The 12579-nt window shown below is 44.2% G+C and overlaps 1 protein-coding gene across 1 annotated transcript; it reads right to left on the bottom strand.

Annotated features, from left to right (window-relative positions):
• Nucleotides 1-1652: 1652 nt before the first annotated feature.
• On the bottom strand, nucleotides 1653-11871 carry LOC107297019 (SH2B adapter protein 1-like). Its single transcript, XM_015826372.1, has 8 exons — nucleotides 11020-11871; nucleotides 10792-10893; nucleotides 9631-9722; nucleotides 8720-8826; nucleotides 6055-6243; nucleotides 5485-5711; nucleotides 4596-4767; nucleotides 1653-1925 (listed from the first exon to the last, which is right to left on the bottom strand). Exons 1-8 carry the CDS (start codon nucleotides 11869-11871, stop codon nucleotides 1693-1695), a joined length of 1974 nt encoding a protein of 657 aa, XP_015681858.1. The 3' UTR covers nucleotides 1653-1692.
• Nucleotides 11872-12579: the final 708 nt, after the last annotated feature.

The following is a 12579-nucleotide window of genomic DNA, read 5'->3' as shown; positions in this document are numbered from 1 at the left end:
ATAAAAAGGCACTCCAGCATTTGGGGAGTGGTTAGGAGGCGAACAAAACCAAAACCAAAACCAAAGATGTGAAACTGACTCGTCTCTTTCTGACCGAAAAGCAATTGTAGTGATGTGACTTTGTGGTCATCCCACTTAGGGATCATTTTGCTTAGTGGTGGAGTTGCTGGCCCCAATTAGGGTCTTTAAGCGACTACTGTAAATGTAAAGTAACATCTTCATTTGATCCCATATTTGCCAATCAAGGCAGGAAAATTAGTTCAAAGCAAGAGGACACCTGACAAATATTCATTTTACCTGAAAATAAACAAGCTGCTCCCCCACCTTTCAGTTTTTATTAATTTTACTTACTATATTTTTTCTTTAAAAAAGTTCACTTTAAAAAGGTAAAATGATGTTTCCTTTATTTTTTTATACAAACTCCTCCCATAAACAAAACACAGAACTGTATCCCAGAATAATTTAAAAAGGGAGAGAAAAAAAATTGAAAAGGCAGGGAGGCCTGAGCAGTCCAACTGGTCCACAGTAGAAAAATAAATCTTAAAAGAGGAGGGGAAGGAGGGGAGCAGTGGGAATAAGAGGAAGAGGACAGTCTCCCAAAAGCTGTATTTTCATAGCACGATACGTTTCTCTGGGGTGTAGACTGTATAATAAGTGACCAGTTCCCATGATTTGGAGGGAAGGAAGCAAAAAAAAACCAAAAACAGAATATAAATATATATTTGAATTGGGGGAAAACAGCAGCCAACTTTCCCCCACAAGAGGAAACTGGGAGAGGAAAGGATTACATTCAGAAACTCCATACATTCACCAAGAAAGGCAAGGGTACAAATGATGGAAGTCAACATTTATCCTGGAGCTACGGCGACTCCCGGTAGTGTTTCTTGTGGACTATCCAACTGCAGAGGCTTGAAGAAAGGGAGGGGGGGGGTATGAGGAAGAAGAGGAGGAGGTGAGAGGGAAAGAACAGGCCAATTTCTCAACAACCCAAACATGACCAAAGTAGTGCAGACTGAGGGGTTGAAAGCTGATAGCAGAACCCCAAGAGGGGTCATGTACCTAGATTGGGTGGGGAGAGGGGGGTAAGCAAAAGTGAGGCTCACGCCATACCCAGGGAAAGGGGGCAGGAAGAACTAGGGGATGAGACCCATCCCTACCTCAAGGATTTCTCAAGGAAAGTCTAGAAGTCTATTGTGTGTTCAAGCCCATCTGGTACCTATAGTCAGCCTCAGATCTTCCACCTAGTAATGGTTAGAGCAGTGGTTCTCAACCTTCCTAATGCAGCGACCCTTTAATACAGTTCCTCATGTTGTGGTGACCCCCAACCCCCCATCCAGCTGGCCAGGGAGGGGGGAAGGCCGTTCCGCCATCTCCGCCCAGCCTGGTTGGAGAAGCGCCCAGGCGGGGAGAGGGAGGGAGGGAGGGAGGGAGGGAGGGAGAGAGAGAGAGAGAGAGAGAGAGAGAGAGAGAGAGAGAGAGAGAGAGAGAGAGCGCCAAGAGGAGGGCAAGGAGATAGAGGAGCGGTGTCTCAGTTCCTAAGACCATCGGAAATATGTGTTTTCCGATGGTCTTAGGCGACCCCTGTGAAAGGGTTGTTCGACCCCCAAAGGGGTCCCGACCCACAGGTTGAGAACCACTGGGTTAGAGCAAAAGGGCTTGTTCCCTTATTTTTTTTCGTTATCGCCACTGGGTTCAAACAAATGAGTACTGGTTGTTCACAGCCCTGGCTCGCCCTTCTGACTCCTCTGGCAGAGGAAGGGATCCCCCGACTCTCACCGATGCTCCCTCATCCACCTCTGGCTCCATCTGGGCCTCCTCCTCACTCTGCCCTTTAGACTCCAGCAGTCCATGGTCCAGAGGAGCATGAGGTGGCCGGGCTGGAGGGAGAGGAGGCGGCAGTGGCAGGTTACGAGAGATGCTCGGCTCTGTGGAGGGAGAGAAGAGGCAGATGGACAGACAGAGAGACAGGATGGTCTGGGGTTAAGGTAGGAAGAGGGAATAAACACTGAGAGCCAGTATTATTTCAGCAAGACATTCTCCTCCATGAACAGATTCAGCATCAACTACGTTATGGTATCCAATGCTTGTCAAATGCCCCAGTTCAGGAATTGTCTGGAAAGGGTTATATTGTGTTGATTTGGCTTCTAAAACCTGTTTTTTCTGCAGTAGCCCCCGAATGAAATCAAGTTACTATTGTTGAAAGACTGTATAAAGACAAGGGCTGATTAATATACCTTGGGGCTGTGCTCCACATTTTAAAAAAGTTACACAAAAATAGGTCTTTTCTATAATCCATTACAATATGCAAAATTGGCGTAGAGCATAGTGCTTCTGCATAAAACGAGCTTAAATCATTTGTAAAGCAATCCTTTGGTTAGTCAGGTTCCTATTCCAGGAACCTTGTGCAAACTGATTATACCAGATTGCACACTCTGCACATGCACAAAAGCACAGACCTTTTACACATGTGCAAAAATGGGCCCATTATGTTTTGAACTCTATCCTTAAAATCAGGTTTACTTAAGTCAGGACTTATGTGGGTCAGAAATTGTTTGAACTAGATTATTATTAAGACTATCACCTACTCAAAACAATCCTATTTAATTTTAGATAACTTTACTGTCAGTCTACAATTTTTTTAAGGACATAAAGCTCTCTGAACTATCATTCAACAAGGTGAAATCCTAAGCTATTGTAATGTATTAAGTTTTTTTCTTATTTGATAGATACCATTCAGAGACTGCAATTCCAAATATTAATAGAAAAAGGTGGATAATTATGGAGAGATGGAAGGCATGATAAATTGCCAGCATTGAAATTCTGTCCATTATTCTATACCAGCATGTCTCAACCTCAGCAAATTTAAGAGGTGTGGACTTCAACTCCCATAATTCCATAACTGCCTGGCTGAGGAATTCTGGGAGTTGCAGTCCATACATCATAAAGTTGATAAGGTTGAGAAATACTGCTCTATACACTTCTCACAGAATAGTGGCAATATACTGTGAAATATGAGCACTAGAACACAATTTTCCAGTGAAGAGAGAATTTCAAATACTTCTAAAATTAGAAGGGATTCTTCATATATTTTATGCTGGCAATATTAGATAATTCATTCATTAAACTACTTTAAGGAATGGCTAAATATACCAGGTGAAACCATAATATGGTTTATTTTGTCCTATGAAACTCCAACCTACATAATAAATGCTGAAGATTCTACTGTTTAAAGTTGGGAAAACTGACAATTTTTAAAAGCATAAATGTTTAGACTCCGTTACAAATATGTGCTATTTCAGAAATATGGTGTACCTTTCTTTTTTCTCCTCTACAAGGGAATTGTAGACAATACCTATGCGATATACTGTACCTACCTTATTTCTGTAACATATTTAGGAGATATAAGACTTTTCAATTATGGATACCTTCCTGTGCTTCATAGTGGGGACAAAAGTTAAGGCAATCGTGTTGGCCTTTTTTTCACTCTCAATTGCCCTAATAAACTTTTCTCAAACCTAGAATTCATTAGATGCCTTGGATTATAACTCTCATTAACACCAGCAAATGGGGAAGACAGTCTAACCCAAACCATTTTGAAGGATCTGGTTGGTCAAAAACTGGTTTAATAAATAGTATTCTTCATGTTACATGATAACCCTGCCCGGGAGGGGAGGGGAGGCAAAGAGGGAAATACCACCAAATTCAGGATTGTTTCAGCCACCTGAGTTAGTAAATTTCTAGAAGAGGGGAGTAAAAGAGGCGGCACTACTCTATTATTTGGAGTTTGGGTAGATAATCTTTAACTTTGGGCTGTTTGTCACAGGTGAGGCTTTTCTGCAGAGTTCTGCTATATCTAATACAACTGAATTATAGAAGGAGTTGCCCAGATGATAATTGAAACAATAGTTCTAAGATCCCCCTCTACAGAACAAGAGAAGTTGCCTTATGCCAAACCAGACTATGGTTCCATTCAGTTAGAGAAACTATTAGTGACTCTTCGGGGTTCTGTACAGAAGCCTTTCTTAGTCCTACCTGGAAATGCCAGAAGGAGCACCTGAAATCTCTTCCCTGCCTCCTGGTGTCAGACACAGTGGATGGCGTAGACACTGCATTCACATGACCCATGGATAGTGATGGCTATGGCGTGGGGGCCGTGACACACGCACACACACGGTCATATCCCTGCATTCCTCCTGTGGTAGCTATTGCACACTTACACGCAGTCACCCGCGGAGGCAGCAGCAAGGATGGAGATGAGGTTGGGGGGCGAGTCGGGGTCCCCACTGAACCCAGACACTGGCGCTCGGCTCCCAGCCCGGTCCCGGCCTGTGACAGAGATGCCCACATCAGAAATAGGGATTGGGGGTGAGGAAGAGAGGGAGCAGCGAACATGGGGGTGAACGGGTTTATCCTCCCTCCTGCTACATGCATGCCGCATAGGGCTGGAAGAGAAGGCTGGACAAGGAGTGGAGTAACAAAGGAGGGGCAGACTGGAACGATAATGGAAAAAGATGGAGGGAGATGGAGCATGACATGGACTAGCAATCATGTCTATGCTCTTTCCACCCCGCAGCCCCACTTCATCCTTCACTCACCATGCAGACTTTGCGAAGCAACCACATAGCTGACAAGTGTCACGTCACTGGAGCCCCCTGATTCGAGGGGGATGGGGTGGACCCGGAAGTGCTCCAGCATGTCAAAAATAGTCTGGAACCAGAGATGCTGAACACGGCACTGCCCTTCTTCGTTCAAGGAGAGGCGCAGGTGCTAGGGGTAGGAAAAGGAGGCTGGGTGGGAAACTTCTCCTGACCAAGATTCCTGTTCTGTCCCCCGTCCGACTCACACACCCCAACCAGTCAGCCGAGGGTTAAAAGACTGCTCAGCACTGCCAAAAACACGGATAAACACTTGGCAGCAACTCCGTGGCTGCCTGCCAAGACCTTTACTGATAACTCACAGTATAAATACAAATCAAAGTCCAGGATAATTCCGAAGTGCTACAACAGAAGATTCAGTATTGTTCGTCACAAGAGTTGCAAACGGCACACCCCTTGCTTATATAGCCTGTGGGGGTGTGGCCCAGTGACTCAGCTGAAATCTCTGGCACGACGTTTTAGCTGCTGCGCACGTTTGTCCCTCCGACGCTGTCGTGGATCCAGCCAAGACGTATCCTCCTCAGAGTCCGACACACCTGGCTCCTGGCCGATCCCAGAAACACCTGGCTCCTGGCCAATCTCCTCTCCGTCGGAAGACACCGAAGGCCGCACCAGAGGGGAAGGTCCTGGAGAGGGAGGCCTGGCCATCTCCTCTCCTTCATGTTCAGAGCCTTCCTCCTCCGATGATAGGGACCCACAGGACGGAGCCACAACAATTCCAGCCTATCCTCTCCCAAGGCCTCCAACTCTTGAGGCGAGATGGGAGTCATGGAAATCTAATAAATAAATAAAATAAGCACCCTTTGATAGATTCCCCCGCTACACTCACCTTGGCTTTCCCCTGGAAGTTAAAGGTCAGGACATATTCACCCCGCCGTGTCTCACTTTGACGCACTAAGAAGACGCCATGGCTGCTTGCTCCTCCTGCCAACACCAACTGGGCGGCTTTGAGACGGGACAGGGTGCCATGGAACCATGGGTATTCAGAGAGTGGGTGCTCAGTGTCACCCAGACTACCCCCACCCGGGTCGGGTTCCCCTTGGAAGAGGAAGGAACCTGAGCAAGGAGAAAAGCAACAGAAGAGGGCCAAAGCTCACTCAGAGGAATCTGGATCTCGCTTCCACAACATTCAACCCAAGAGATCCTGAAGTTGCATGGCCCAAGGAAACCTTGACCGGATGGCATACAATTTCAGAGGTTATCTCAGAAGAAGAAAGTTCAGGCTAAGTGATACAAACCCTGCCCACTCTGGGCTTGTCCATAGGGACCGCCGACTACTGTTTCTCCTCCACCATTATGCCATTCCCAATAGGAGCTCCAGGGGTGGGGGTGGGGTGATTCCTCTGGCCCTTCCCTAATCTAGACCAAGCACCAACTCATCAACACTTCAAAGCATTACCTGTGGTTTCAGGGGTTTCTGGGAAAGTTGTATGGAGGAAGCCAGTGGAAAATTGCCCTTCATTGACTGGCACCCGAGGCAGCAGTTGAGGAGGCGGCAGCTCCATTGAATCAAAGTGTGAGGCAGCAATAGAGACTGAGCTGGGAGACATGGAGGCTGAGGGACGTTCCATCAATCCACCGTAGGCACCTGGAAAGGAAACGTTACAAGCTGGGCTGAGCTGGAAAATCATACTTCCTGTTCCATCTTCTAAAAACCAGATCATTTCCTCTTCCAAGGTTCATAACTACACTTTGTACCTATACCCCAAAGGAGGAGGTGTCTTTGCCATCCCCGCAAGAGAGCACATGCTCTGTGCTTATTTCCCATTTTTTTTAATCTACAGCAAACAATAGCACCTAGCTGACCTTGGCAGATTCTGAAAAAAGTTAAGAAAGGCCAAAGCCGATTATTATTTGGGTGGGAGACCATCAGGAAACTCTACAACTGTAGGCTTGATTGGAAGTTGAACACACACTGCAGAAGACAACCATGGAAAAGCACTTCTATATTATTGCCGATAAGCTTGATTTCAGGGATTTTTTAAAAATCTTTACCTGTTTTTCTTGGGAAATTAGTAGCGTTTTACCAAAGTTTTATGTGGGGTTTTTTCCCCCATAAATATCAAATCCTGGATTTAATACTAATTTGCATTTTTCTCACATGCTTATTTTTAAGGTGTAGTTTGTGCCTGAAAGCTGTTTTTGGTATAATGTGTAAAAAAAAAAATCATACTAAATAAATCTTACTGGTAATCAGCTATTGCCGGATTGTCACAGCATCCTATAAGGTACAAAGATTCAACTAAAATTTACTGACTCAAGGTCACGCAAGAAGCTTCTTATCTACCTGGGATTTGAACTCTGGTCTCCCCAGTTCTGATTTCACAATCACGCCCTATGATGGCTCCACCTACTTTTTAAACAATCTAGAAAATTCTTCTTGATTAAAAAAAACCCTTTTTTAAAAGTTTTTATTTTTAAAAAAAAAATTCCGTCCAATATTTAAATGGCTTAGGAGAAACCTCTATGGTATCTTTGCTTAGTGTAGCTCAGGGGTCTTTGAACTTGGCCCTTTTATGACTTGTGGACTTCAACTCCCAGAATTCCTCAGCCAGCATGCCTGGCTGAGGAATTCTGGGAGTTGAAGTCCACAAGTCATAAAAGGGCCAAGTTCAAAGACCCCTGGTGTAGCGGTAAACTGATCTAGACAGAAGTTTCAGAAGCCTACTATGATATTTCCTCTGTTTAAGACAATTCTTAGCTTCGTATTAGTCAATTATTAATATGTCATTTTCCCATCAATATTCACTGTTATTTTAATTAGTCAACCGCAGAAAACAAGGACAGGTAAAGGAATGAAAAAACTCCAGTTTCATTATTCATACTAAAGGAATAGTCACTTGGATTCCAGCAAGCCTGCATAGTGGGCCTGATTGTCTAATCTTTCAACCAGCTATAGCTAGACCTATCAGATACAGGTGGTCCTCGACCTATAACCATTTGTTTAGCTGCCATTCAAAGTTACAACAGCAGTGAAAAAAGTGTCTTACGACCAGCTTTCACACAAATGTTCCAGCATCCCCAGGGTCATAGAATCAAAATTCAGGCACTTGGCAAGTAGCATGTATTTATGACAGTTCTACTGTCCTGGGATCATGTGATTACAATTTGTAACCTTCCCAGATAGCTTTCAGCAAGCAAAGTCAACGGGGGAAGCCAGATTTGCTTAATGAACACATGATTTACTTAACAACTGCAGCCATTCATTTAACAGCTGTGGCAAAAAGGTCGTAAAATGGGGCAAAAGTCATTTAACAATTGCCTTGCTTAGCCACGGAAATTTTGGACTCAGTTGTGGTCATAAGACAAGGATTATCTGTATCACAAAATACACTCTATTACCAATGGTAATAGACTCCAGGCAGGCCAATGGAGAAAAGTCTTGCCATCTCATCTCAGTTGGACAAACTTTATGGAAAGTTTCACTTCACTGTTTGTACACTTAGTTAACAAAATCAGCATTATCTTTAAATATATATTTCCTGGCTGCCAAATATGGGTTCATATAACATTCATGAAGAAATAAATCACTGAAAAGACATATAATTCTACTATAGTATTACCATAAATGATATTTTATGTAGTGGAAAAAGCCAGAACTCTGATTACAACCTAAAACTACACTCAGGGATAAGCAGATTAATGGATTAGCCAATCCACAATTTTTTTAACCAAAATGCCATGAAAAATGCGCCACTAGTGAATAAGCCAACCCTCAAAATGTTTTGTATGTTTTAATTTTCACAATTGGGGTTACTCAAGGGGAATTCATAGATTATCCATTTTTCATGTATACTGCTTAAAAATTTGAAGATCAGCTTATCTGCAGATGGACTTATAAACAAGTATAATTGGGATATACCCAAATAAGTCATATTACCTTATTACCTATGCCTGCTGGCTAAGATATTGCACAGTAGAGCTTTTCAGAGAATGCCGTCCTTGAGAGAAGCATTCTGTAGCATGTTCCACTGCAAACAGATTGCCTGCACAAAGACATCATTGGAAAGCCTCTTTGTCCTTACCGAGAGATCAAGAAGGTATACATTGTGCCAAATACACACCTTGGCTGAGCTGTTCGTTGCTCTCACTCGGCACCATGGGAAGTTCCCGGCTGGGCATGCTATCTGAGTGGTTCATGCATGGCTGCTCCAGGCTATCAGTGCTTTCTCTGTGGAGACAAGTATCATTAGGAATGTTTCCATATTCCAAGATCACATATACCTAACAATTTGATGTTGGCCACAGCAAAGAAAGATTCTAACGCTATGCATCTGATAGTGAGCTACAGCTCACAAATGCTTATGCCTTTTAATAATAGGTATTAGATGGAAAAGGGGCCACCAGACAACTTTTGATTTTTGCCACCACACAGCACTTGACACACATTTTTCCTACACTATTAAACCCCATTTGTGAGTTTTCCAGAGGCATTAGCTTCTACTGTTGGAAGCAAAAAAACCAAGATAACCTGGAGCTCTTATCCGATCGCTTGTTTTAAGGAGCAAGAATCATGTACCTGTTCCACAGCCATCCAAACCTCAGGGTTGCACCCCTGTTCAATGAAGGTATAGTAAGAACATTATTGTTAACACCTGCATATCTGTTCTCTCTCTCACTCTTATCCTAATCTTCCTTCCACCAGCTCACGAGAAACGGCTTTATAGAAAACTGGGTAATGAATCATATTGTTTGTTATTATATCCCCAGTCTGTGGAGAAAGGACCAAGCAGTGTTGCCAATAACAAGAGATGATGGAGCTGTTGTCTAAACATCTGAACAGTTACACATTTTCCACACCTGATCTACTTTAGAGAACCAGCAACTCTACAGAGGGAAAATCTTGGTCCCCCATCAAGTTTTTGTTAGGCCATATAACTCTTCTCTCTTTACTTGTTGACTGAATCTGGGAAACCTGTATACTAGGTATTCTACCACTGAGCTATGGCTTTTCTTGACGCTTAGGGCAACTTACCCCAGGCCCATGCATTCCTGAATGTCAGCCAACCATGACCGCATCTGCAGTGAGTCAACAGTCTCAAGGATGTATTCCAAGGAACTTGAGAGCTTGGAGGAAGGGGGAAAAATAATAAATATACAATACTATAGGATGGTTTCTATTCTAAAGCCGTTTCCCTCTGAAATGAAGAACTCATATCAGTGAGGGTAGACCCCCAACCTCAGCTGATATTATGAAGTTTATTGCAAACATGATATCAAAAATTGAGAAACATTCAATTGAACTGAATTGAATGAAGACCTGGGTCCCCATCCCATTCGCTCTCTCAGTTTTGGCTTTAGTACAGCTTTTAATAATACTTCAATCTGGTCGTTTTAATGTTTTAATATTTTAATTATTTTTACTTGTTTTATACCTTGCAAACTACCCGGCGACACTTTGCAGGAGAGACAGGTGGCATAAAAAATTAATAAATAAATAAAAATAAATTAATTTTCAAGAATCATGCATGCCCATAACCACAAATCAAATCCAAGGACTTAATCCATCTGTTCCTATCTTAAAGTGGTTACATACATATACACACACAAAATATCAAGACCTTCATCTCTGGCCTTTGACAGAAGGGCACCAACACTGATCAAAGTCAGCAACCAAAAAGATATTTTAGCAGCTGCTTAACCCTCCCCTCATTCAGCTGTGATTTCTTTGCTAGATGTGTTTGTGGTTATCTGCATTCCATTGCTTGAATTCTCAAAGGTTTTAAAATTTAAGAATCACCAAGAACCCAAACTCCTTTCTCCAACATGCATACTGATCTAGTTACATCATTTAAGAAGCCATTTTATATACAGAAGGAGAGATGTATTCCTCTCCTCCCAAGGACATTAAAAAGTTTGAAAGGAAATCTGCTCAGAAACATCACCACTGCCAAATGGAGGCAGCACAGCTGGAGAGGGACGATAGAAAGGACCCATTAATTTTCTCTTATGATAATGCAAGAGGCAAGAAACAGACAACTGCTAAAAACAAACTCCAGCCAGAGATTAGTAATGGATAACTGATTCAACAAACAGAAGAGGAAGTTCAGTTCTATCCATCCCTTGGCTATAGATACATAACTACTACTTCAATTATTACCAAATCTTAACTGTACCCCATCAGTCTTTTTCTGACCTTCAGCACAAAAGTGTTCTCTTTGTCTGGCATCTCCAGTGGAGTTGTTGTCCGCACATCCATTACACAGGAACAAGCAATGCTGACCCGGGGCTTTGTTGCCTGATGGTTGGGGTAGAAAAAAAAGACTGTCATAACAATATTCTCAAGGCCTCAATTAGGAATCCCAAGCTTTTGACTTTTCCCCGTGACTTTTCTCTTGCCTGAACACAATGACTCATTGCTCACCTTTGGTGGGATGTAGAACTCCAACAGGTAACCCTCCCCTTCTCCCTTCCCTGCTTTGCGCAGGAGAAGACGGCATTTCTGCCAGCGTGTCCTACTGCCCCCGCCTGACCCATCATCAGCCACAATGTAGTTCAGTAGGCCTTCACGGCGCACACTAGCCAGTTCGACTCGCACAGTGGCTGGGGAGGCTCTGTTGAGGCGAAGACGTTCAAATCGGTGAGTCCAACGCTCTGAGTCACCGCCCCCCGATGAATTGGAATTAGTGTTGGCTCCAGTGGGTGTCCCATCTCCACCACCAGAGGATGATTCAGCTGACGTCTTCCACTGCAGAATGCCACGCACACTACCTCGGACACTGCGGCTAACACTGCGCAAAGAAAAGCGCTTCTTCAGCTTTGGCTTCGTAGCGGTAACAGCTGCCACAGTAGAAACATCTTCAGAGCTGCGGGACTGGCTGCTAGAGAGGCCAGAGGGTGGGCCCAATGGAGGCTCAACAGGGGAAGCCACCGAGGAGTCACTGCAGGTCTCAGAGAGGTCCCGTGCAGAAGAACAACCGGTGAAAGGGGCAATGTCACAGCGGGGTGGCGAGTCACTGGTGTAAGCCCGGCTCACCTCAGCCTCGAAATGTTCTAGGAAGTGCTCTGCAAAGCGGTGTGAGAAAGCAGCTTCAGCTCCTGGGGTGGCAAACTGGGGGTTCTCGCCAAGGAAGGTCCGGAAACGACGGGCAAAATCAACTGCAGCAGCGCGAGCATGGACTTCGCAGAATTCCCGCCAACCCAAGGAGGGAAGAGAGGCAGGTTCTCCCACCATTCCTCCGCCAACTGGTGACAATGACAGGGCGCTTCCGTTCATGACCGCCCAGGTAGAGCTAGGTAACAATACATCCAGGGCCAGGATTGGGTTGCTATTGGTATCAGTGGTTTTGTGACCTGAAGAGGGAGAAACAGAATAGTTATTATATAAACTACAGGGAAGAAACCATCTGCATAAATAATGTCCTTTCAGGGATTTGCTTATCAACCAACCATTTCCTCTTCATGCATGTTTCTTACTAATCAATAGAGGGGGGGGGTTTGTCTTTGATTGAGAACTGTAACTGCTAACACCTTTACACTTCTGAGCATTTCACACATGCTTAAAGGCTTAAGATACCACTCTTAAAAACCAAAATAATAGAAGAGTCAGAATATTTTAAAAATAACATAATGAAGAGAGCCACTTTTCCATCAGAAACATAATTGGAGAAAAAATGGAAACAAGGAACAAAAAATTGCCTAAAAGAATGGTGTAGAGCTTGCACATTTTGCGGTAGCAGAAGCAATACTGTCTAGATCAGGGCTTTTCAACCAGTGGTACAGGTACCACCTGTGGTACATTGGCACCTGGCAGGTGGTACGCGAAAAGTGGTAGCGGGGGAGGGGAATGAGCTGAACCGGTGGCAGCACCGCACAAGCCTGAGCGAGAGATGGCTGGAGCTGCAGGGCTGTCAGGGCTCAGCAGAAGCGCCAGGATCAGCGCTTCTTCAGGGCTGTCAGGGCTCAATGGAAGCATCAGGATCAG

Source organism: Protobothrops mucrosquamatus, unplaced genomic scaffold (assembly GCF_001527695.2).
Source record: "Protobothrops mucrosquamatus isolate PMUCROS unplaced genomic scaffold, P.Mucros_1.0 scaffold3082, whole genome shotgun sequence".
In the NCBI taxonomy this organism is placed as follows: domain Eukaryota; kingdom Metazoa; phylum Chordata; class Lepidosauria; order Squamata; family Viperidae; genus Protobothrops; species Protobothrops mucrosquamatus.
Note: the sequence above shows the minus strand (reverse complement) of the source record. Positions and strands in the feature narration are given on the sequence as shown.